Source organism: Rana temporaria, chromosome 4 (assembly GCF_905171775.1).
Source record: "Rana temporaria chromosome 4, aRanTem1.1, whole genome shotgun sequence".
Classification (NCBI taxonomy): Eukaryota; Metazoa; Chordata; class Amphibia; order Anura; family Ranidae; genus Rana; species Rana temporaria.
The window spans coordinates 366,984,093-367,006,219 of record NC_053492.1 but is presented as its reverse complement, the minus strand read 5'-3'; the positions used below and the strand labels follow the sequence as shown (position 1 = coordinate 367,006,219).

Below are 22,127 nucleotides of genomic sequence, written 5' to 3'. Positions count from 1 at the left end.
AGATATATTTTGTTAAAACCTTTGTTTATGTTTTATTTCCTATTATGAATATTTAAAAAATTCTATAAAAAGAATGACTGTATCTGGCTAATTGTAGTATACTTTAGGTTTTGTCAACAGAACAATAAATAAGTATTTACAATCTTTTTGCAAACAGGTTGACTTTTTAAAAACATAAACAGTCCTAAAACGTATTAGAAAAAAAAGAAGACATAAATAATTTACAAGGAAAAAAATTATAGTACAGTCTATCAATATTAACATCTTCCGTCCCATTCAGTATTTCGCAGAACAAACCCCAAATAGACGCTACATCAATTACAATGCTTACATTTAATGAATTACGGAAGTGTGTTTAAAAAAAAAATGAAATCGACTAAAAAGCACAAAAAAAACAGATAAAATGCATAGCAGTTGTATAAAGGTGCAATAAATCCAGAATGTAAAGTATTTTTTGAAAAGTATTAAGCATATAAAACTAATAAAGAATAGCATTTTTTGGCATAACTAGTGAAAAGTATAAAATATTTCCCTTATTTAATTATATTTGTCTATCAGATAAACTTTGCTGTTTGCAGCAATGTTTTTTTAATTACGAAAGGTTATATTTCAGCAAAATATCTTGTGTTTGAATAGAATGAATTGTTATTTTCAGTGTTAGATTAAAAAAAAGTCTATGTTTGGACAAAAACAGATACGGTGCCAATCATAAATCAGTAGGTGATATGAAAGCAGGTAAAGTAATTTCTCACGAAACAGAATACATATTTTAGCCTGAAGCTAACAGTCACTTGAATATTAGACCCCTTTCACACTGGGGCGTTTTTCGGGCGTTTTTTAGGCGCTTTGGCGTTTAAAAAAAGCCTGTAAAGCGCCTGAAAGAAGCCTCATCTGCAATCCCAATGTGAAAGCCCAAGTGCTTTCAGAGGCCTTTCACACTGCCAGCGCCCGAAAAACGCTGGTAAAGCGCTGCTAAGACCCCTTTCACACTGAGGCGCTTTTCAGGCGCTTTGGCGTTAAAAAAAGCTTCCTCAATGGGAAGGGGGCTTTAGGAGCGGTGTATTAACCGCTCCTAAAGCGCTGCAAAGAAGCTGCATGCAGGACTTTTTTTGACGCCCTGCCAGCTCAGCGCCTCAGTGTGAAAGCACTCAGGCTTTCACATTGGGATTGCAGATGCAGCTTCTTTCAGGCGCTTTTTTTTAACGCTAAGACCATTTTCACACTGGGGTGTTTTTCAGGCGCTTTAGTGTGAAAGCACTCGAGCTTTCACATTGGGATTGCAGATGCAGCTTCTTTCAGGCGTTTTACAGGCGCTTTTTTTAACGCTAAAGCGCTTGAAAAATGCCCCAGTGTGAAAGGGCCCTAGGCATGCCAGTTCCAGTTTGGTCACATCACTCCTAGTGAGGCTGAATAGACTGAGCTTTTTACTGTTCCATTTTTGGAAAATGTCAGCTTCCTTCTGTGGCTTCACACACGGGTATTTTACTTTGCAATACATATTATACATGTGTATAATTTCAATAGCAAGTATTAAGAGAAGCCTTAGACTTGTTATTGTGCTTACCTGACTAGCTTAGCTAACTTCTGCCTCCAGAAATGTGCCCCGCAGTACGTATACAAATATACTGGCACATTTGGTAGAGAATGGTCAAGTAATCCGAAGTCCAATGCCTATTTTACTTTATTCAAATATTATTAATACTATTATTTTCATTATTATGTAATGTAGCTATAGAAGTTCTCCTGGAATACAAACCTCTGATTCATTTTGGTTACTGTAATAACATTTTGAGTTTAAATTTCTATATATTCCAATAAATCCCTATTTCTGCACCTAAATGCATATGGACAAATCTAAAGGATCTGGCCCGTTTTTGGTCCTGTGGCTGTTCTGGGTTATTTGGGCTATGGTTGAGGCTATAGGAGACGTTGTACGCCGCTAGAACACAAAACTACAGATTGATATTTCTAATGTTGAGTTGTTTAAAGTGTATGTACAGACAAAGCTTCACTACTTGGATAGAACTGGGGAAGAATTTGAATTCCACATGGGCTGTACTGCTATTCGGAGTTTGTTAGATTTCTAGCCACTTATTTTCTAATTAACAATGGTTTCAACCAAGTGGGGGGAAATCTGCAACAGGGACAGCAACAACCATACAGAAAAGGATAGTTTCCCACATTTTTTTATAAGTTGCTGTTGCAGATTTTTTTTTTTGTGACACCAGTGTGACACCGGTGAGGGGAAGCCTCTCTTATAGAGCCCTGGATAGCAATAAAAAAAAACTAACAGGGATTCTAATAAAGTTAAAAAGATGTTTAGGTTGGACATATACTTTAAAGGAATCCCAAATCTAAAAAATATGCGATAAGGATGGGGCAACATAAAATTCCTAAATGTATATATCTTGACTGCATCTGAGGTATTTTACACTGTATTTACATTTGAAAGTTTTGTTGCCCACTGCAAAGACAATCTTTCCCCATTTGCTGAACGTCTGTTATTAATCATGTTTATCTGCCTATACTAAAATCAAAACATATGTTGTTACTCTCTTCATGGCTGTGAATTTTTCCCTGAGGAACACCATCTTATGCTATATATATTTTTATAATGTATTTGCCTTTATAAGGATTTATGTATATGTATTATACTACCTAAACTGTTAATAAAAAATAAAGTGCCAAGATACGTATGCCATGGCTTGTAAGCAGATACAGTTAACTTTATAGTGTGGGCTACATTCACACATCTAACTATTATTTTTCAATAAACGATATTCAAATTGTCTTATTCAAATAAAGTGACAACCGAAACACAATACTGTATAGTGCTAAGGAGGATTAATGACAATAGGTGTGCTACGAAATAACAGATATGTTGACATTCAATCAAGCCTTTAGAGTGCTCTAAATATGATATGAGTCACCTCCTTATAATTGTTTTCTGGTTTGAGTGTATGTATTGTATTGCATGACCCACAGTGTCTTTTGGTTTTATGACATATAAAACATATTTGACAATGGGCTATTATGGGCTATTATGGCACTTTAGATACCAAATATGCAGTATTCAAAAGATTTAATTTATATAGAATATCTAGATACAAATAAAGTACATGTGTTCCTGGAATTTGGAGCATATTGTAATACTGGTACAAGTCTACTGTTGCACTTCTAGGTTCTGTTGTGTAACGTTGCTGACAAGTTAAATAAATGTTATGTAGGATATGTATCTTATAGATTTATAGATGCATATCTATAAGTTTACAAATTTATCTTAAATTATAAAATTGATAGTTTAATTCATCAGTCTCCTTTTTTTAAGGCTTGATTTAGGTTAATTAACCTGTATTTAGAATCCTTACTTTATTACTGTGCTGTACAATTTTCTTTTCAATTATGCCAATGCTTCTTGCTCGTGAAAACAATATGACATTGGGTTAAATATTTGTCTCCAACAAACGGCCAATGGTGAATAAGAAAATCCAGGAGAAATAAACTAGTACTTTGATAAAACTGATGGGTAAAATATCTCAGTGATATAATATATGCACCTTATCAATGACTGTGAGTTGATTAGTTGATTGACATAAGCAAGACATAAATGATCTTTTAGTATAAAATGTTGTTTTACTGCATCATCAATTTTTTTTTTTTTCCAAAAATCACCCACATTTGGCGATTTATCAACCGTACTAAAGTTCAAGATGAGGTTTTTGCTCTTGTCCTTTGATGTGCTAGATGTCTGCACTCTATTCCTCTTCGACATGGATCTTACAGGGTTTATGAGGTGTTGCCGTGCAGACAGATTTAAAGACTTTAAAGGGTACCAGGTGAATTGAGGTGTCTTGGTCACGCAGGATGTACAGTAAAGTACACAATTTGTTAACAATTTATTAAAAATCTGTAAAGAAAATAAATAAAACAGGTTAGTATGCTACTGTTCTGACACTGGATAAGCATATACAGCAACTGCTTGTACAATCAGGGTCATAAAACCCTAAAACAAAATTGTTAGTTAGTTAGTTTGATAAATAAGGGGGAGATTTACTAAAACTGGAGCACTCAGAATCTGGTGCAGCTGGGCATAGTAGTCAATAAACTTCTAACTTCAGCTTAAGCTTTGAAAGTAAAACTTGGAAGCTGATTTATTTCTGTACTGAGCTGCACCAGATTTTGCACGCTCCACTTTTAGTAAATCTCCCCCACTTCGGCTTGTTTAATTAAGCTTTGACAATAAAACTTGAAAGTTGATTGGTTTCTAAACTTTCTATATAGAGCTGCACCAGATTTTACGCTCTGCAGGTTTAGTAAATCTCCCCCCACTGTGTTATTTTTACTAAAAGGAATTGCCCAACAGCAGGTTGAGTTCAGTAGGACTGAATTGTTAATTTACATGAAAGCAAGCATATAGGTCTACCAAGTGATCACAATCCCTGTTACTGAAATACTACAGAGAACCCTAATGTACACTAAAGCCTCGTAGACACACACGCGCGGTTTTCTCGGCAAGAACTAGCAAGAAAACTGCAGAGCTTTCTTGCCAAGTAAACCGTGCGTGTATATGAGGCTTTCAGGTTTCTCATCAAGAAAACTGCCCAAAATCTCAACGAGAAAAATAGAGAACCTGCTCTCTATTTTCTCGTTGTGATTCTCGGCCGAGAAAAATCTGAGAGTGTGTATACTTGTATTACCTGTCGCCGTGGAAACCTGTGCATGCTCAAAATGACTTTGGCGCATGCACGGTAGCTTCCTAGGCATAGGTAGGGTGTAGCAAGATGGCATCGAATGTGACGAGTGCATGCTCGTCATAGTCGATGATGTCACTGTGTGCCATTCAAAAGAACGGCGGATCTTTTGAATGGAGTGTCTGTACACTCGGCCGGCAAGAGATTGTTTTCCTGACGAGATTCTGGGCCGTGTGTACAGGGCTTAATGTTCAATGAACACATTGCAATCCCAACATGTTTAAAATAACTAAATAATGCTGCTTTTGTGCCATATATTTTAACTAGTTGTTTCATAGAATTCTCCCTGAGAATAAAGAAACACAAAAACTATAACATTAAAAAGTGGCATGGTAACAAATAAAAAAATTTAAATCTCCAAAAGACCTGTTCACCACGCTGCCAAATCAAATAAGGCATCATATGTATGGCCATTTAAGACAAACAACAAATAATAATTAGCCCTACACATAATAATTACATGTGTGCTGCCTATTAAGGCTCATACAGGGGCAGGGATAGGGGTTTGCGTAAACTAACTAAGTCAATGATGGGCTGTGCCTGTAGCCAGGTGACTGCCCATCTAAAAGTTTACTTGTGTACAGATAGTGGGGTTCATTTACTAAAACTGGAGAATGCAAAATCTGGTGCAGCTGTGCATGGTAGCCATCAGCTTGTAACCTCAAGTTTTCAATTAAGCTTTAAAAAAAAAAAAACATTGGTTGCTGATTGGTTTCTATGCAGAGGCGCAGCAGATTTTGCACTCTCCAGTTTTAGTAAATAAACCCCAGTCTGTTTCCAGGGGCTCACATCCCCCTACACAAGTAAATGCTTCGAAGTGGAGTTACCAGGGTACAGGCACAGCCTGCCATTGATTTTTACACAAACACTGCCAGATGCAGAGATACACTATTTTATGTGGCATGCAGCTCTCTGAGCTTAAAGCGGAGTTCCGGCCACAATTTCACTTTTTATATATAAATACCCCTGTAATACACAAGCTTAATGTATTCTAGTAAAGTTAGTCTGTAAACTAAGGTCCGTTTTGTTAGGTTGTTACAGCATTTAGACACTTTATAAAATAGAAATTGACTGGGGCCATCTTAAGTGTGGGCATCATAAAGCCAGACTGTATGACTTCCTGGATTTCAGCCTTGCAGATCAGGTTTCAGCACCTGTACTGTCCAAGTCACATGATTCTTTGCGACTGGGGAGTGCACAGACTCCTGGAAAGTTACACCCACTACATTCCCAGGAGTCTGTGCGTTGTAGGTGCAGGAAGTAGGAAGATTAACTATTCTGCCTAGCAACAACAATTTGAAGGCATCTAAAAAAAAAAATCTTTTTCTTAAAGGACTAATGACATTTTTTTAAAACTACTGATGTAATGTTATATTTATGGGTGGAACTCCACTTTAAGTGAAGGAGGCCTTAATATTTGTTTTTTGTGTCATTTCAATATGTTTTATTATAGTGTGCATAGAATTGTGGTGTTACAAAAACTGTACTTTCTGCACAGATGTGATGCTTTACAAGAGGCCACTATGTAAACTGCTGAGCAGCATATGCTATGGCATTTCTACCTTTAGAAATTTCAATGTATACATGTTCTAGCATGAACCGCACATAGAAAATATGTTAAACATTGGAGAATATGATTTTTTTTTCAGGTGGATCATACACTGCTTCATAGTAATTTTACCATATGAATGCTACAATAGATGTGCCCATCTTGAGGGTGCCTAGTACTGTGTGAACATAGGAGAGGTGTTCAGCCTGTGATGGTTTACATGGGTATGGTTTAGTAAACCAATTTAGGCTTCATGTACACTATCCTACATTTACTGTGGGCGTGGCAAAACACAAAATGTGGTAAAATCGCAGCCAAAACATGCCAAGATTTTGCCGCATTTTCTAGCGGGCAGTAGTCAAAACATTCCTATCCTGAACTTGATTCTTCCGTGTTCAGGAAAAGAAGGTTGAAACTCACCTAAACGTGGCAGCTCCTAAACTCTGCTAAAAGCCTATGTGTACATTGATACAAAGGCTTTTATGGAGTTGAATTTATAAGCTTTGCCAAACAAATGTTCAAGTTTAGGAGCTACCAGTGTAGGCTAGTGTACATGAAGCCTAGGGGAATTATAAAAAAAACTTTAAAAAATAAACAACAACTCAAAAATGTTATAAATTGTTTGTATTTCAAACATGACCAGTTATTAAGATCTCAGATGTAACATTTTTATCAGGTTGGTTTATTTGTCTAAGAATTTTTATATGGACTCCCAAGAATGCAAAAGTGCCTCTCAGATCATGCTCTATAGACACTCTCAATTTTAACAAATCCCATTTTAAATTAAGTCGCGTACTTGTCGTACTTGCATTAGCATTCCTATTTGCCTTTATTTGTATGGTTAGCAAATATTTAACATCAACGGCTTCAATCCCATTGGCATCTCCCAATAAAAAAATTAACCCAGCCCAAAAAAACAGTAGACATTTTTCTATATGATACCATATCAGTGGTCCTATAAAATAGTAAACATTTTCAAAACTAAGCACTTAACAATAAAGAAGGATTACCTTAGCACTTTTTCTATGTGTATAACTGAACCTTCTACATTGCATTGTAAGCAAACCTAAATCTAAAGCTTTAGCTATTTTCTCTCCATTTTTTCCCTCCACTTGATCTCCTAATCTAAACTATTCTAAACTCCTTTCCTTTTAGAAAATTTGGATTCCATTGGTTACTTGTGGAAATGCATTTCCAGGACAAAGTCAAAGCAGGGGAGTTATCTCTCAGTGCATGTGCCTTTGCACAAATGCTGACCCGCATTACCATCACCAGCATTGCTCCAGAATCACCAATCTGTACCCAGAGAAATCCTAACGCTCCTTAAAGATAAGCATTACAGCATTGTTTGGATTGGTTTTGGTTAGGCAGCAGGTGGAGGGTGGGAAGGATAGCCAAAGTTTAGATTTGGATTTAAGCTTTAATGGTTAATTTTTAATTTATTTCCTATGTATACATATGACATCAAAGGAAAATTGGATGCATTACAGAACCAAAAAGAAGTCAGTGTATTCAAAGTAAAACTTATTATGACAGAAAAGTTTACCAGATGTTCAGCTTCTAAATTCTACAGAGACATCGTGCAGTTGTACTATGTGAGAATTCATTTCTTGGACGTACACAACGAGATGACATAATACTCTAACAAGCATATGGAATTTTTAATGAAAAAACATATAGATTGGGCTGACTCCCATGAATACATTCTACTGAGATAAGACACAAAAGCATAACACATGGACATATATCTTGCAGGAAACTTTTCTGTAGTCACAATTTATGTGTTGATTTTTTTTCTTCAAAAATCTAAATGTTTTACTTATTCATGTCTAAAGAGTTCTTACAAAAAAGTTATTGTCTGTCAAGGTACATGCACACTGGTGTTTGCACTGCGTTTGCATTGTGTTTGTACTTCATTAATATTTGCTTGCCATGGATCTTTTTAGTTAGTTAACCTCCACTGTGAACGCAGGTGCTGTGCACACTTCACTGCTTGCATGGAATTCCACTTTAACCAGCACTAAATTCCTATTCTACAACCACAATAAAGATTATCTCAAAGCAGATCCATGACCAATTCAAAGGATGTCATGTAAGCAGGGCGGAAATGTAATCCAAAGTGTAGTGTGCATATTCCTATAAACTTCTGGAGACTAGAAGTGAAAGCTGCATGGTTTATAACATGTCACCCCTCTACAATCATACAATAAAAGAACTAAACATGCAGACATTGGTGGGTCACATGTTGCATTCACTGTGCAAATATTTGATGATAACATAAATAATATAGTAAACATATACACCAAATATTCCCATCTCTTTTGAACCCATATATTATCGCTTTACCAATCCTGTTTACCTAAAACTCTTAACCACTTCCGGACCGCCTCCTGCACATATACGTCGGCAGAATGGCACGGCTGGGCACAAGCACGTATATATACGTCCTGTACTTGTACCCAGCCGTGGGTCGCGGGCGCGCACCCGCGGCGCGCTCCCGCGACCTGGTCCGAAGCTCCGGGACCGGGACCGCGGGTCCCGCGAACCCGATCGGCGCTCGAGTGCGGCGATCAGTCCCCGGAGCTGAAGAACGGGGAGAGCTGTGTGTAAACACGGCTTTCCCGTGCTTCACTGTGGCGGCGTCATAGATCGTGTCATCCCCTTTATAGGGGAGACACGATCGATGACGTCACACCTACAGCCACACCCCCCTACAGTTGTAAACACTCACAAAGTGAACCCTAACTCCTACAGCGCCCCCCTGTGGTTAACTCCCAAACTGCAACTGTCATTTTCACAATAAAGAATGCAATTTAAATGCATTTTTTGCTGTGAAAATGACAATGGTCCCAAAAATGTGTCAAAATTGTCTGAAGTGTCTGCCATAATGTCGCAGTCACAAAAAAAAATCGCTGATCGCCGCCATTAGTAGTAAAAAAAAAAAAAAATGCAATAAAACTATCCCCTATTTTGTAAACGCTATACATTTTGTGCAAACCAACCGATAAACGATTATTGCGATTTTTTTTACCAAAAATAGGTAGAAGAATACGTATCGGCCTAAACTGAGGAAAAAAATAATTATATATGTTTTTGGGGGATATTTATTATAGCAAAAAGTAAAAAATATTTCAAATTTTTTAAAATTGTCGCTCTATTTTTGTTTATAGCGCAAAAACTAAAAACCGCAGATGTGATCAAATACCACCAAAAGAAAGCTCTATTTGTGGGGAAAAAAGGATGCCAATTTTGTTTGGGAGCCACGTCGCACGACCGCGCAATTGTCTGTTAAAGCGACGCAGTCCCGAACTGTAAAAACACCTTGGGTCTTTAGCCAGCATATTGGTCCGGGGCTTAAGTGGTTAAAGCATGGTTCTGTTTGATCCTAACCCACCAGTGGTGCATCCAACATTAAACCACCTGATCCTGAAGGCTAATCTATCATTTCTACAAATCTTTCTTAAGTCAACACTATAAGAAGCAACATTTTTTTTACTTGAAACTAAAGTTATTTTTTTTTAATCAGCACCAGGAATGATGCTCGCATGAATGATGAGTGTCCCATGTTCTGGTGGCTGCTATGTTCCTTCAAATACTCCCACAGCTGTGATCTTCAGGTTCTGTGGGGGTTAATACAAATCGGTCCACCTGCCAGAAGCACTTGACCAAAGGTCCAATTATGTCCACCCTTTCTGCCCCCCTGTTCTATTAATAGAGGCAGTACTATCAGTTCCCACAATGAAAAGGGTTCTTTGAATGGAAGAGTTTGTACAAAAAAAAGATGACAGGTGCATAGAGTGTTTTTAAATGCCAGAATCAATAGCACAGCTTCTATGAATGGAGCGAAGAGATTAGGCATATTCAGCACTTTTGACAAGTGCCTTTGACAGGTGGAGCTATTTGAATTAACCCCTGCAGAACCCAAAGATCACAGCTGTGGTGGTATCTAGAAGACAGAGGATGGAATATTTGAAGGAATAGAGCAGACACCAGAACACAGGGGACTCATCATCCATCTACGTACCATTCAAAATGATTAAACTTAAGAATTAAAGTAGAATTATAGGCAAAACGTTTGTTTTTTTGGATAGAGCATGGGAGTGTTATAACCCTGTCAGATTTTTTTTGCCATTTGTGTCCCATTGTGGAGATTCCCTTCTCCTCCTGTGCCATAGCCAAAACAGGAAGTGAGAGGAAATCCCTGTAAATTACGGGAATTCTTTTGGGAGCCCCAGGTCACCAAAACTAGTGTCCCAATTGGAAGACTTCCCCTCTATTGCTTTTCTGGGGACAACTCAAAATCTGAGTTTTTTATTACTTTCAGTTTCAATGATAAAGGTAAACTGACAAATAGGTAGAGTGAATCTCCTTAACCTCCCTGGCGGTATGATTATTTCAGAAAAAAGGTGCTGAAAGCGGTACCATTATTTGCAAGGAAATTTGGCGTTTTATACTGTAGGCCTGTAATTCTTAGGAAAAACTCACTTAAATCTGACCAAACAAGAGACTAGTAGGCATCTCGGGTATGAAATTTTTTTAAAAACAAAATTATAAATTATAATATAATAAATAATTATAAATAATTATAACAAGTAATAATATAATTATAATAAAAATTATTCAATAACGTAATCAACTCAAAATCACTGAAATTTGCTCAGTTGCAGAATTGTCGCTGTCATTACTTTTATTTTTTTATGACGAATTTCCCCACAAATTGATATCGCACAATTCTGCAAGTGATTATAATTTATTATCGCTGTTTTCTAGCTGCTCTAAAACCATTTTTGACATAAAGGGACACTTTTGGTTGCTATGGACAATCTACAGTTTGCAGGGAGAAAGAACCGTTTTTATTATATAAAAGTACATGTAGGGCACTGGGCAGACCACTAGGGACAAGGGGGGTGTGTATTTTTTACATACAGTACTGTATACTGTATGTAATGTGTTTGTTTACGTTTTTGAATTTGGCGCCGTTCTCCGTTCCCGTGCGTCGTAACTTTGCAGGGAACGGAGATCGGCGGCACAGGAGGACACTGTGTGAATCGAGCAAGGTCCCGCACGGTGGCATCGCTGGATCCAGGGACAAGGTAAGTAACTTTGTCTGCTGCTGCAGCGAGGCGAGCCCGAGTCTGACTCGGGGTTACCGCTTTTGGTATGAAAATCTCCCCCCCGAGTCAGACTCGGGAATACCGCTAGGAGGGTTAATGGGGGTACAGACAGCAATACAAACTGACAAGCATTCTAATCCCTCTGCGCTCTATCCAAAACCTATAAAAGTTTTGCCTTTAGTTATACGTTAAGGACAACACAAATAATTTTGGCTTTTTTTACCTTTGAAATTTTTTTTTTATTTGTCATAAGGGATAATTGGGCAATTTCCCAAAACTTGATTTTGCGACAACATTAGTGGTTTGACCTATGCTGAAATTGGCCTATAGTTTTACAATGCAGCATCATATGGGAAAATGTGTGGCATGGTTTTAGCGTTGTTTAAATACAAAGCTACGTAACTACATAACTTTGTTAACCAGCCTGGCGGTATTCCCGAGTCTGACTCGGGGTGAGATTTTTTGCTAGGATCGGTAACCCCGAGTCAGACTCAGGCTCGCCTCGCTGAATCCACAGGCATTGTTTACTTACCTTGTCCCTGGATCCAGCGATGCCACCGCACTGTGTGAGCGAGCGGGACCTCGCTCGATTCACACAGTGTCCTCCTGTGCCGTCGATCTCCGTTCCCTGCGACGTTACGACGCACGGGGGTGGAGAACGGTGCCAAATTCAAAAAGGTAAACAAACACAATACATACAGTATACTGTAATCTTATAGATTACAGTACTGTATGTAAAAAATACACACCCCCCTTGTCCCTAGTGGTCTGCCCAGTGCCCTACATGTTCTTTTATATAATAAAAACTGTTCTTTCTGCCTGCAAACTGTAGATTGTCCAAAAGTGTCCCTGTATGTCAAAAATGGTTTTAGAGCAGCTAAAAAACAGTGATAATAAATTATAATCACTTGCAGAATTGTGCGATAGCGATTTGTGGGGAAATTCGTCATAAAAAAATGTAAGTGAGTTATTTCTAAGAATTACAGGCCTACAGAATAAAACGCCAAATTTCCTTGCAAATAATGGTACCGCTTTCAGCACCTTTTTTCTGAAATAATCATACCGCCAGGGAGGTTAATAACGATTTCCATGCAATCAGCAAATAAATCACATGCATTTGTTTATAAACAAATTGCCTCTGAAATAGTGATCAGTGGCTTTATTAAGGGGTAAGCATTATTGTTGGATGGTATGGTAAGTGTTATTGTTAATGTTAAGTGTAATGTAAGGAGTTATTTGTTAAGGTTTAAGGGGTTGTAAAGGTACATTTTTCCCTAAATAGCTTCCTTTACCTTAGTGGAGTCCTCCTTCACTAACCTCATCCTTCGATTTTGCTTTTAAATGTCCTTATTTCTTCTGAGAAATCCTCACTTCCTGTTCTTCTGTCTGTTACTACACACAGTAATACGAGGCTTTCTCCCTGGTGTGGAGAAAGCCTCTTGAGGGGGAGGGGGCGAGCAGGAGGGTCAGGACGCCCACTAACACACAGCTCCTTTTTATATCTGCAAAGTAGAGAGCGTCCTGGCCCTCCTGCTCTCCCCCTCAAGAGGCTTTCTCCACACCAGGGAGAAAGCCTTGCATTACTGTGTGTAGTTACAGACAGAAGAACAGGAAGTGAGGATTTTTTTTGAAGAAATAAGGACATTTAAAAGCAAAATCTAAGGATGAGGTAAGTGAAGGAGGACTGCACTAAGGTAAAGGAAGCTATTCAGGGATTTTTTTTTACCTTTACAACCCCTTTAAGTGTAATGTAAATGCATTAGTAATAGGGTTATTATTAGCTCTGAGAACAGAACTCTCTTTAGGGATAGCATTTTTTAACACAAAAACAAGGCTAGGATAGTGTAAAGGAACTTCTGTAGACCTCAAAAGCCATATCAAGCCCATTACACCCTTAAAACCACCTTTCTCCATTGACCTAAATGCAATTCACCAACTTTTCTTAAAATGTTCTGATTTTTATTGAGATATTGACAAAGCAAATTTTGCTCATCTATATCTGCCCCTGACACTGTACTTAACCGGTCTGCTTGTTGAAACTCTCAAAATAGATGGGTACAGACTGCCCCAGCTGGGATACTAATCTCCCCAAGTACATTTAAAAAAAATGGTAGTCTAAAATTGTGCTGCGTAAAAAGAAACACAAAAGTGCTTGGTAATTAACTGGTACCTCTTGTGTTTTAACAAACAGATGTACACATCTATGAAACAGATAAGCTGTTATTGGGCATTTTTTCAGTTTTCTTCATCCTTTAAAAATTTTCAGTTGAGTAATCCTTAGAGTCGTAACACACACTTAGCCCCTCAATGACAGTTGAGCTGAGTTTCAGCTTGTTTCCCTATGCTTGACTATGCTTAACATGCAGAATCCCACTCTTAATAATAGTCCATGTTCACACTTGTATGCTCACACTATACTCTATGTATGTTAGATGTTTTTGTCCCCTATAGACTTCAATGGGTGCTTCTGTAAACACGTGACACATACGTAATGCATTTTTTTCACCTAAAAATCTCCTCTCCTCCTTTAGAACTGCTCTCCTCCCCTTGCTCAGCCCAGGAACACAACAAAATCACTAGTAATACCCTCTGATTAGACACAGCACAGTTTTTTTTATTATTTGTGAAAAAATACTTCTATGGTGGGCTAACACAAAAAGAACACTAACCTTTACATTCATATTTGAGATCAGAGAAGAATACCATCTCTTGGGAGAATACAAAGAGCCCCAGTCGTCCCCCTGCATATGTTTTGTCATATAATGGCCCAGAATCTGCCATGATTAATTTTCCTTCATACACAACAACTCTGCAAGGAAGTAGAGAAACTTGTAAGACAGTACCCGAAAAGCATTGTACTCATATGGTCAATGTAACTTATATCAACAAATCACGTTTAGCATTTGCATAATAAATGTAAAAATTATTTCTGGTTAACTGCTATTGGTTACTCATGTCTGATCCATGCTGTGTGGGTGTGGAATTTCTACAATAATTTACACGGAAAGTGTCCCTAAGAATAGGAGGATTCTGTTTCATAGTCATAATTAATATTTACAGAGATCCTGTCGCAAACTTAAAAATTGCAGGTACAAGCAAAATCAAGCATTTTATTTAATTACAGAATTTTCCTTTCCATAAACTATATTTTATTCACTTGTAATGTGTCTTTTATCTTGCTCGAAAAATCGGCTTTTCCAGAAGAGTCAATTCCCTAGCATAGTCCCCTCATTCCTTGCATGCTTTAGCTCTCTTCTCTTCTGAGAATGTGTAATTATTGTCGGTGCTGATCCAGCATGTCCGCTATTCACTTCACTAGATAACTTTTAATGTAGCTACTGGTTGAGGAGCAAAGAGGAAAAGTGTCGCTTGAGTGAGGCCTCGTACACACGACCGTTTTCCTCGACAGAATCCATCAAGAAACTTGGTGGGAGAGCTTTTTTGCCAAGGAAACCGGTCGTGTTTACGTTTTTCATCGAGGAAACTGTCGAGGAACTCGACGAGGAAAAAAGAGAACAAGTTCTCTTTTTCCTCGTCGGAAGTCTCAATTTCCTCATCGTGTTTCTCATCGAAAACCAGCCCGACGAGAAACACGATCGTATGTATGCTAAGAAACCCGTGCATGTTCAGAATAAAGTATGAGACGGGAGCGCACCTTCGGTAAAAGTAGCGTTTGTAATGGAGATAACACATTTTTCACGCTGTAACAGACTGAAAAGTGCAAATCGTCTCTTACCAAACTTTTACTTAACACGCAGTAACATGAGATTAGCAAAAGCAGCCTCAAGGGTTGTGCCAGTGGAATCGAACTTCCCCTGCCATTGTATGTGTTGTACATCACCGCGTTTGAGAACGAGGAGATTTTGTCTTGACCGTGTGTACGCAAAGCAAGCTTGTCGAGTTCCTCGACAAGCCTAACAAGGAACTTGTCGAGGAAAACGATGTGTCGTGTGTACAAGGCCTGAGAGTTTTAAATTTGCTGGGGCTGCTGACATCAAACTCAAGATGGAGTCACCTAGCAGCAGTCTTAGGGCTTTTGGACATCTACACATAGGGAGGTTTTTACAGGTAAAACCTATAAATTATATAAATGCACATGTAATCTTAACGTGTAACTAAACCCAGGACATTGCATTCACTATATCTGGTCTCCCACAGTATACATAACAGTATGCTTTACCACACATACACACTAATTTTACCGTTGTGGGTTTATTAACAATTTAAGGGAAGATTGTTGTTGAAATGAATGGTCTAGTGACAGGGTTTCTTTAATTTATCGCTAAAAGTGCGAGCAAGCACTCCAACTCTATTCTTTGTCACCACTATACTCACACTGTTCACATTTAAATTGTTTGTTCTTTATGCATGTAATCTGTATTATCTTCGCTGTTTACAGTGACTTAATCTGACATCTTTTAAATTCTCTGTATTAAAGCGGAGTTCCACCCATTTTTTATACTTTAGTTCACTTGCATACCCATGGATCATGCTTTTACTAATGCACATTTTTCTGGCATGTAAATACCTTTATTCTAGGGTTTCAACCGCACTTACCGCATTTCCCCGCAAAGGCGATTAAGTCACTATGCGATTCACAAGGGCTCCTGGGATATGTATGTCATGTATCCCAGGAGTCCTTGCGAATCACCTACTGACGAAATCTTGTGTTTTTTACAGACAGTAAATGACGTAAACGTGTCTGATTGACAGGTTGCTTTAGCAATGAGGCGGGAAAGTCCGTTGACGCCGACATTGCTATGGCAACCTGCCAGAAAGATGGAGAGCCATGCACCGGCATTACTGGGCATGCGTGAAATCGGGAGGAAATCCCAGAAGTGAAGACAGGAGGGCTTCAGATGCCCTCAGCTTAAATGGAACCTGCCTGCTTCCGAGATCAGTAGGTACAAAACTATTTTTAAAGAAAGTAAAATTGCAACACATATGACATGTTGCAATTGTTAATGTAAATGATTGGACAAATGCAGAGCGTTTTTTTTAAAAAAAAAGAGTGTTTGTGGGACTTTAAGGTAAAAAACCTTTCCATATCAGATTCCACCAGTCCCCCTTAAATATTTATCTAAACCTGATCTCGATCCAGAGCTGTGCCTAACCCCAGCAGTGCTGCTCTTCTCTCCCCCCAGTATTAGTGGAAGCTATTAACTTCTGCAATAAAATCCTGTAATCAGAGAGCAGTGTGTGTCAATAGACCAACACGGTGCAGCTCAGGATCGAGCCTGCATGAGTGTCCCTATGCCAAGCGGCTTGCTCTAAAGGTAGGAGGAGCCAGGAGGACTGGGACTTCTCTGTGAAAAACCATTGCACAGAGCAGGTAAGTGTGACATGTTTATTGTTTTAGAAAAATAATTACATTTACAATCTCTTTAATATCATACAAAATCAACAGCTTACCTAATGTAGCCAGTCTTTGGTCTGTGAGTCAGATGCCACCTGTAAGCAGTGTAGTCTTTCCAACCAACGTTCTTGGGGTCATGCCACAATGTTCGCACCTAGAAAAAGTGTGAGTTTTAAAGCGTCAACGAGTCAATATGAAATATAAAAATCGATATTACAATTTCAAGAACTTCAATGCTACAAATGGAAATGTGTGTAGGAAGGTAATATATCAGCCTTTTGTATGTTTGTGTGTGTGTTAATAAAGGTCCTACATGATTAGGTTCAATATTTATGGAGGAGTTTGGACAACACATTTTAGGAGAAATTGTGAGGAGGAAGCATGGAGGTAAGACTGGTTCAGATGTTGAACCTCTCATTCTTATCTTTTTTCACCGCAGTCCCCATAATAAAAAGTAAAAATTAAATACACAATGGCAAAGTACCTCTCCAGGTGTATTTCCAGTGTGCCACAAAGCATTCCTCAAATGTTCTCCAGTCCCTGTCGTTGAGTTGACAACTTTTAGAGAGACACCAGAGTACCCATAGGCCCTAGATGGCTTATCTTCCCAATACGTTTGAGTGACTTGCTTCCACATTAACACATAGAATCTACTGCTGGATTGATAACCAAATACAAAGCCAGCATAATCATCATCACGGTCTGTGTTTACGTAGAACGTTCCACTAAAGTCGACTGCGCTGAACTCGTCAAAGCCTAAAGGAACCATGAGACAATATTTAGTTAAAACATTAAAACATATTGATTATTAATGCACAAATCAAAAGAAACATACTCAGTAGCCTGACATAAGACATAGAGTTTTAAGTGCTCTAAGTATTCATACAAAAAACACAATATTAAGCACTTCATAGAAACTACGTCACGTCTTTATCATTTAACAATCTTTTCCCTGCTATAATAAAAAAGCATCATCACATTTAGAAATATATGATCTACTTATGTGCTAGTCATGATTTACAGTGCACTCACACTGTGTAACCATAATGATCTGATTGATGGGGTTTAAGGATAACATTAGAGAAGCTTCCTGGGAGTAGAATATTTCACTCTACATGTGGAGCTATTAAATAACTCAGATTAAAAGCACTCTTTGCCTGTGGTTTATTTTCTTATGTCTTCTTTTTAATTTTTTTTTAAGGAGTCTTTGCGTCAACAGCAGAATTGACACAATATGTAATGTAGGTATGTTTTGTACATATAATCATATGAACATTAGGTAAAGGATACATACATCTGTTCTTAATACTACATTACTCCAATCACCAGTGCCTGGGTGCATCAGAATGAACAAAATAAAAATACAAAAAATATCTTTCAAGGCTCACATGGTTTTTAAACAATAAATAGCTTAATGTATAGCCATGTTGCAAATGCTGCCTAGAATTTGTTGGCTAAAAAAAATTGAAAACAAGGTTGAAAGCTTTCTTACCCACAGCTATACCAGGATCTGAATTGGCAGTCTGAACCAGCTCTTTTCCTTGATGTCGAATCACCCAGTTGGGATCAATTTGTGCTGTTCCCTTTGGATCTAAAGGAACCATCTGGAATTTCCTAAAGTCAGTCTCACTTATACCACTGTTTTCTGGACAGACATCAAAGATATCAGGAATGCTGTCATTATCAAAATCATCTTTGCACTCATCACCTCTGCCATCGCCTGTAACAAATAAGTATGGGATACTGTATATTTAAATATACAACATAGCTTTTACAATAAAAAATAGATAAAAGATGCTGTGTGAAAAGTTTGAACAAAAACTTTTTTCTGTTTAATGTTTTAATTAAAGAAATGTAATTTAGCTATGTTGGTATAATAACCAAAAATGGCAATTATTTTTATCAATTAAAAATAATAAAAACACCACCATTATGATATATCATAATTATATCACCATTATGATATGCATTTCAAATATCAAGTTTTTATAGGTGGATGGCAAAGTATTTTATATGTAAAGTGCTGCGTAAATTGACGGCGCTATATAAGTACCTAAATAATAATAATAATTTAATATTTTACAAAAACGGAAAATTGTATACTCACCTTTCCGTAATTTTCCTTTCCTGACGCATCTTCATGGCAGCACACACACTGGGTTGTGACTCCGCCTCCACAACCTGACAGGATTGGTTAGCTATAAATTTGAAGGGGAGACGCCCTGCACCATTCTCTGTATATATCATCACTAAACAAAACAGTTGGGTGGGCATCTGTGTGCTGCCATGAAGATGCGTCAGGAAAGGAAAATTACGGAAAGGTGAGTATACAATTTTCCGTTTTCCTGACGCATTCATGGCAGCACACACACTGGGAAATAACTCGCCAGTCGGGAGGGTGCAAGAAAACAGTAATATTTATTCTTTATAGCGCTGAGAAATTGGTTCCAACAACAGATCTGCCGAAGTCGGCAGTATCCAGGTGAGCAGAATTCACTCTGTAGTGAGAAATGAAGGTGTGTCGGGAAGACCAAGTTGTTGCTCTGCATATGGTCTTTGGTGAAATCCGCGATATGCTGCCCATGAAGTGGCCACTGCCTCTATCGAATGAGCCCTAATGCCCTCCGGAGCCGTAAGTTTCTGGATGGAATAGGTCTCCCTGATAGCTTTAACTAAGCCAGAGGAAATGGTATGGGAGGTAGCTGCCTGACCTAGTCTGTTCCCGTGTGGGATAATCAGGAGAGAATCCTTCCTCCTCAGGTGAGATGTAGCTGTGAGGTAGCTGGAGATGGTAGACTTGACATTCAAGGCATGGGTCTCACCCCTCCCATTAGAAAAAGATGGAAGAACGATGTCCTGGATATGATGAAAGGAGGAAGCTACCTCTGGACTAAATTGGTCTGAAGGCTTCAGTACCACTTTGCCAGGAAGAACATTAAATAGGGATCCGTAGCCGAAGGGTTTGATTCTCCGACACCCCTTTAGCTGAGGTAAGGAAAGCCATCTTCAGAGTCGGGTTCCACAGTGAGATTAAGTTGAACGGAAAAGGGTGGATTGGACAGGGCCTCGAGTACCTCTGGTAGGTCCCATGTTGGAAAGACTGTCCTCTCAGGTGCCTGATCTTTACGTAGGCTCTGAGGAATTGAGTGACCAGAGGATGAAGAACCCAACTAGCACCCGTTTTGGCTGAACGGGCGGATAATTGCACCCTCAGGGTACCCGAGCTCAGCCCTTGTTAAGTCCTGACTGGAGAAATTCAAGAATCTGAGATGGTTCTGTGAGATAGGATTCCAATCTCTTCCTGCGACATCGACACGAACCTCTCCCCGATCCTAGTGTAGGTGACATTAGTGGAGTTCTCTTGAGCTTGCATTAGGGCCGATCTTATTCCCCGAGAGCATCCTTGCCCCCTTAACCTATCCTCCTCAACTTCCAGGCTGTCAGATGCAGCTTCTCTGGACTAGATGGAGGAATTGCCCTTGATATAGGAGATCCCTGGTTACTGGAAGATGAATTGGCGGCTGCGTACTGAGTTGTAGCAGGGTCGTAACCCATGGCCTCCTTGGCCGGAACAGAATTACTGCAAAACCATTGCTGAGGACCTCCGAAGCCGGGACAGGGGTCTCGTGATTAGAGGAGCTGGAGGGAAAATGTACCCCAGCTCGAAGTTCCATGGGTGGACTAGGCATTCTGCTCCTTCCACTAGTGGAAAGTGGGCTCTGGACAGGAACCCCCGGCACTTGAAGTCTTCTGGCGTGGTCGCTAGGTTGATTTCTGGTACTCCCCAACTTTCATAATGATGGAGAGTACCTGTTGGTTCAGGGACCACTCAATGCTTAAAGTGTCTCTCAGCTTAGGTAGTCGGCCAACAAATTCTGTGCTGCCGAGACATACACTGCCCTTTAGATCTAGCAGGTGCACTTGTGCCCACTACAACATGGGGCGAACTTCCTCCAGAAGCGTCCGACTCCTGGTGCCTCCCTGTCTCTAGATATATGGCACCGTCACCTTGTTGTCCATCCTGATAAGGGCACTCCTCTCCTCTTAGAAGAGTCGCAAAGGTGCTGAGGACTTGAGAGGCTGCCCTGAGCTCTAAAATATTTGACCCTATGCCCTGGGTTCGAAAGTGCCACTGGCCTTGAGCTACCTGGTCCGGATAATGTGCTCTCCATTCCTGCTGGCTGGCATCCGATGCTGCTGCTTCTGGACTTGGGGGAACTATCCGTCTGAACATTCCGAGGTTGGACAGATGCGTCCGCTGCCACACTGATTGCTTTGAATGTGAATGGTCTGGAGCATTGACGTTTCACTCCACTGCCTTAAAAAGGAGTCTTGTAAGACCCGCATGCCAATGGGACCACTGTACTACGGGTATGGTCACAAACATGGACCCCAAAATACTGAGGAAGGTTCTGGCCTGTAGGCGTCTGGATGATAGCAGATTCTGCATCTTCTGTCCTAAGGGCTTCAGCCTCTCTTGAGGGAATTGTACCTGGTTCAGCCTGGTAGTCAATTCTGCTCCTAGAAAACCATGGTTTACGCTGGGCTGGGGACTGCCCCCCTTTTCTTTCCAAGTTGACTAGCCAACCGAAGTCTTGCAGGACCGTGAGCAATATCTTCCGATGATGACTTAGTCAGTGTCCTTTGATTTTCCGCCAGGAGCAGGATGTCATCCAAATAATGATGCACCCGCAACCCCTTCTCCCTGAGAAGTGCAATCAGGGGTAAGAGAACTTTGGGGAATGTTCTGAGTGCCGAGGAGATGCCGAATGGGAGGCACCGAAAATGGAAATGAGACTGATTAATAGAGAACCAAAGGAACTCCTGGAAGGCGGGATGAATCGGGATGTGAAGGCTTTCCACCTTCCATTTTGATCTTCTTGTTGAGCCTACCTAGGTCCAGGACTGGACGCAGGTCCCCTGTTTCCTTTTTTTTTTTTTTTTTTTTTTTTAAATAAGGAGGAATAAAACTCCCTGGTGCGGAGGTACTTCTATTATTGCCCCCTTTGTGACAGTTCTGTTACATATTGTAGAGGTAACCTTCTTTTGTCTGGGGAAGACGGTACTCTGGTAGGCTGGAATGTGTTCTCCGGCAATGTGCCCCTGAACCTCCGTCTGTGACCGGACTTGATCATATTTGAACGAATCCCTTGAGCCTGGCGCCCACCTGATTAGGTGGGCGGGCGAACCCTCAAAGGGACTTCTGCTGTTCCCCAGATGTGATGGCCTTGGCTTTCTGTACCCTCGAGAAGGAGGGTCGAGTATTCCTCCGGTCCCTCTAGAGCTTTCTGTCGGGACGGTAGGATCCTACATCCCTGTACTTGTCAGGAAGATTACACCTGTAAACGGGGCCCCTC

General features: G+C 39.6%; 1 protein-coding gene across 1 annotated transcript in view; it reads right to left on the bottom strand.

Annotated features, from left to right (window-relative positions):
- Nucleotides 1–1,473: 1,473 nt before the first annotated feature.
- Nucleotides 1,474–22,127, bottom strand: part of THBS2 (thrombospondin 2) — a 179,781-nt gene continuing 159,127 nt past the window's right edge. The window contains exons 18-22 of the mRNA XM_040350916.1: nucleotides 18,263–18,490; nucleotides 17,255–17,526; nucleotides 16,827–16,924; nucleotides 14,084–14,223; nucleotides 1,474–3,907 (exon numbers count right to left, since the gene is read on the bottom strand). Of these exons, the coding sequence (XP_040206850.1) occupies nucleotides 3,900–3,907; nucleotides 14,084–14,223; nucleotides 16,827–16,924; nucleotides 17,255–17,526; nucleotides 18,263–18,490 (746 nt within the window). The 3' untranslated portion in view covers nucleotides 1,474–3,899. The remainder of the gene's footprint in view (nucleotides 3,908–14,083; nucleotides 14,224–16,826; nucleotides 16,925–17,254; nucleotides 17,527–18,262; nucleotides 18,491–22,127) is intronic.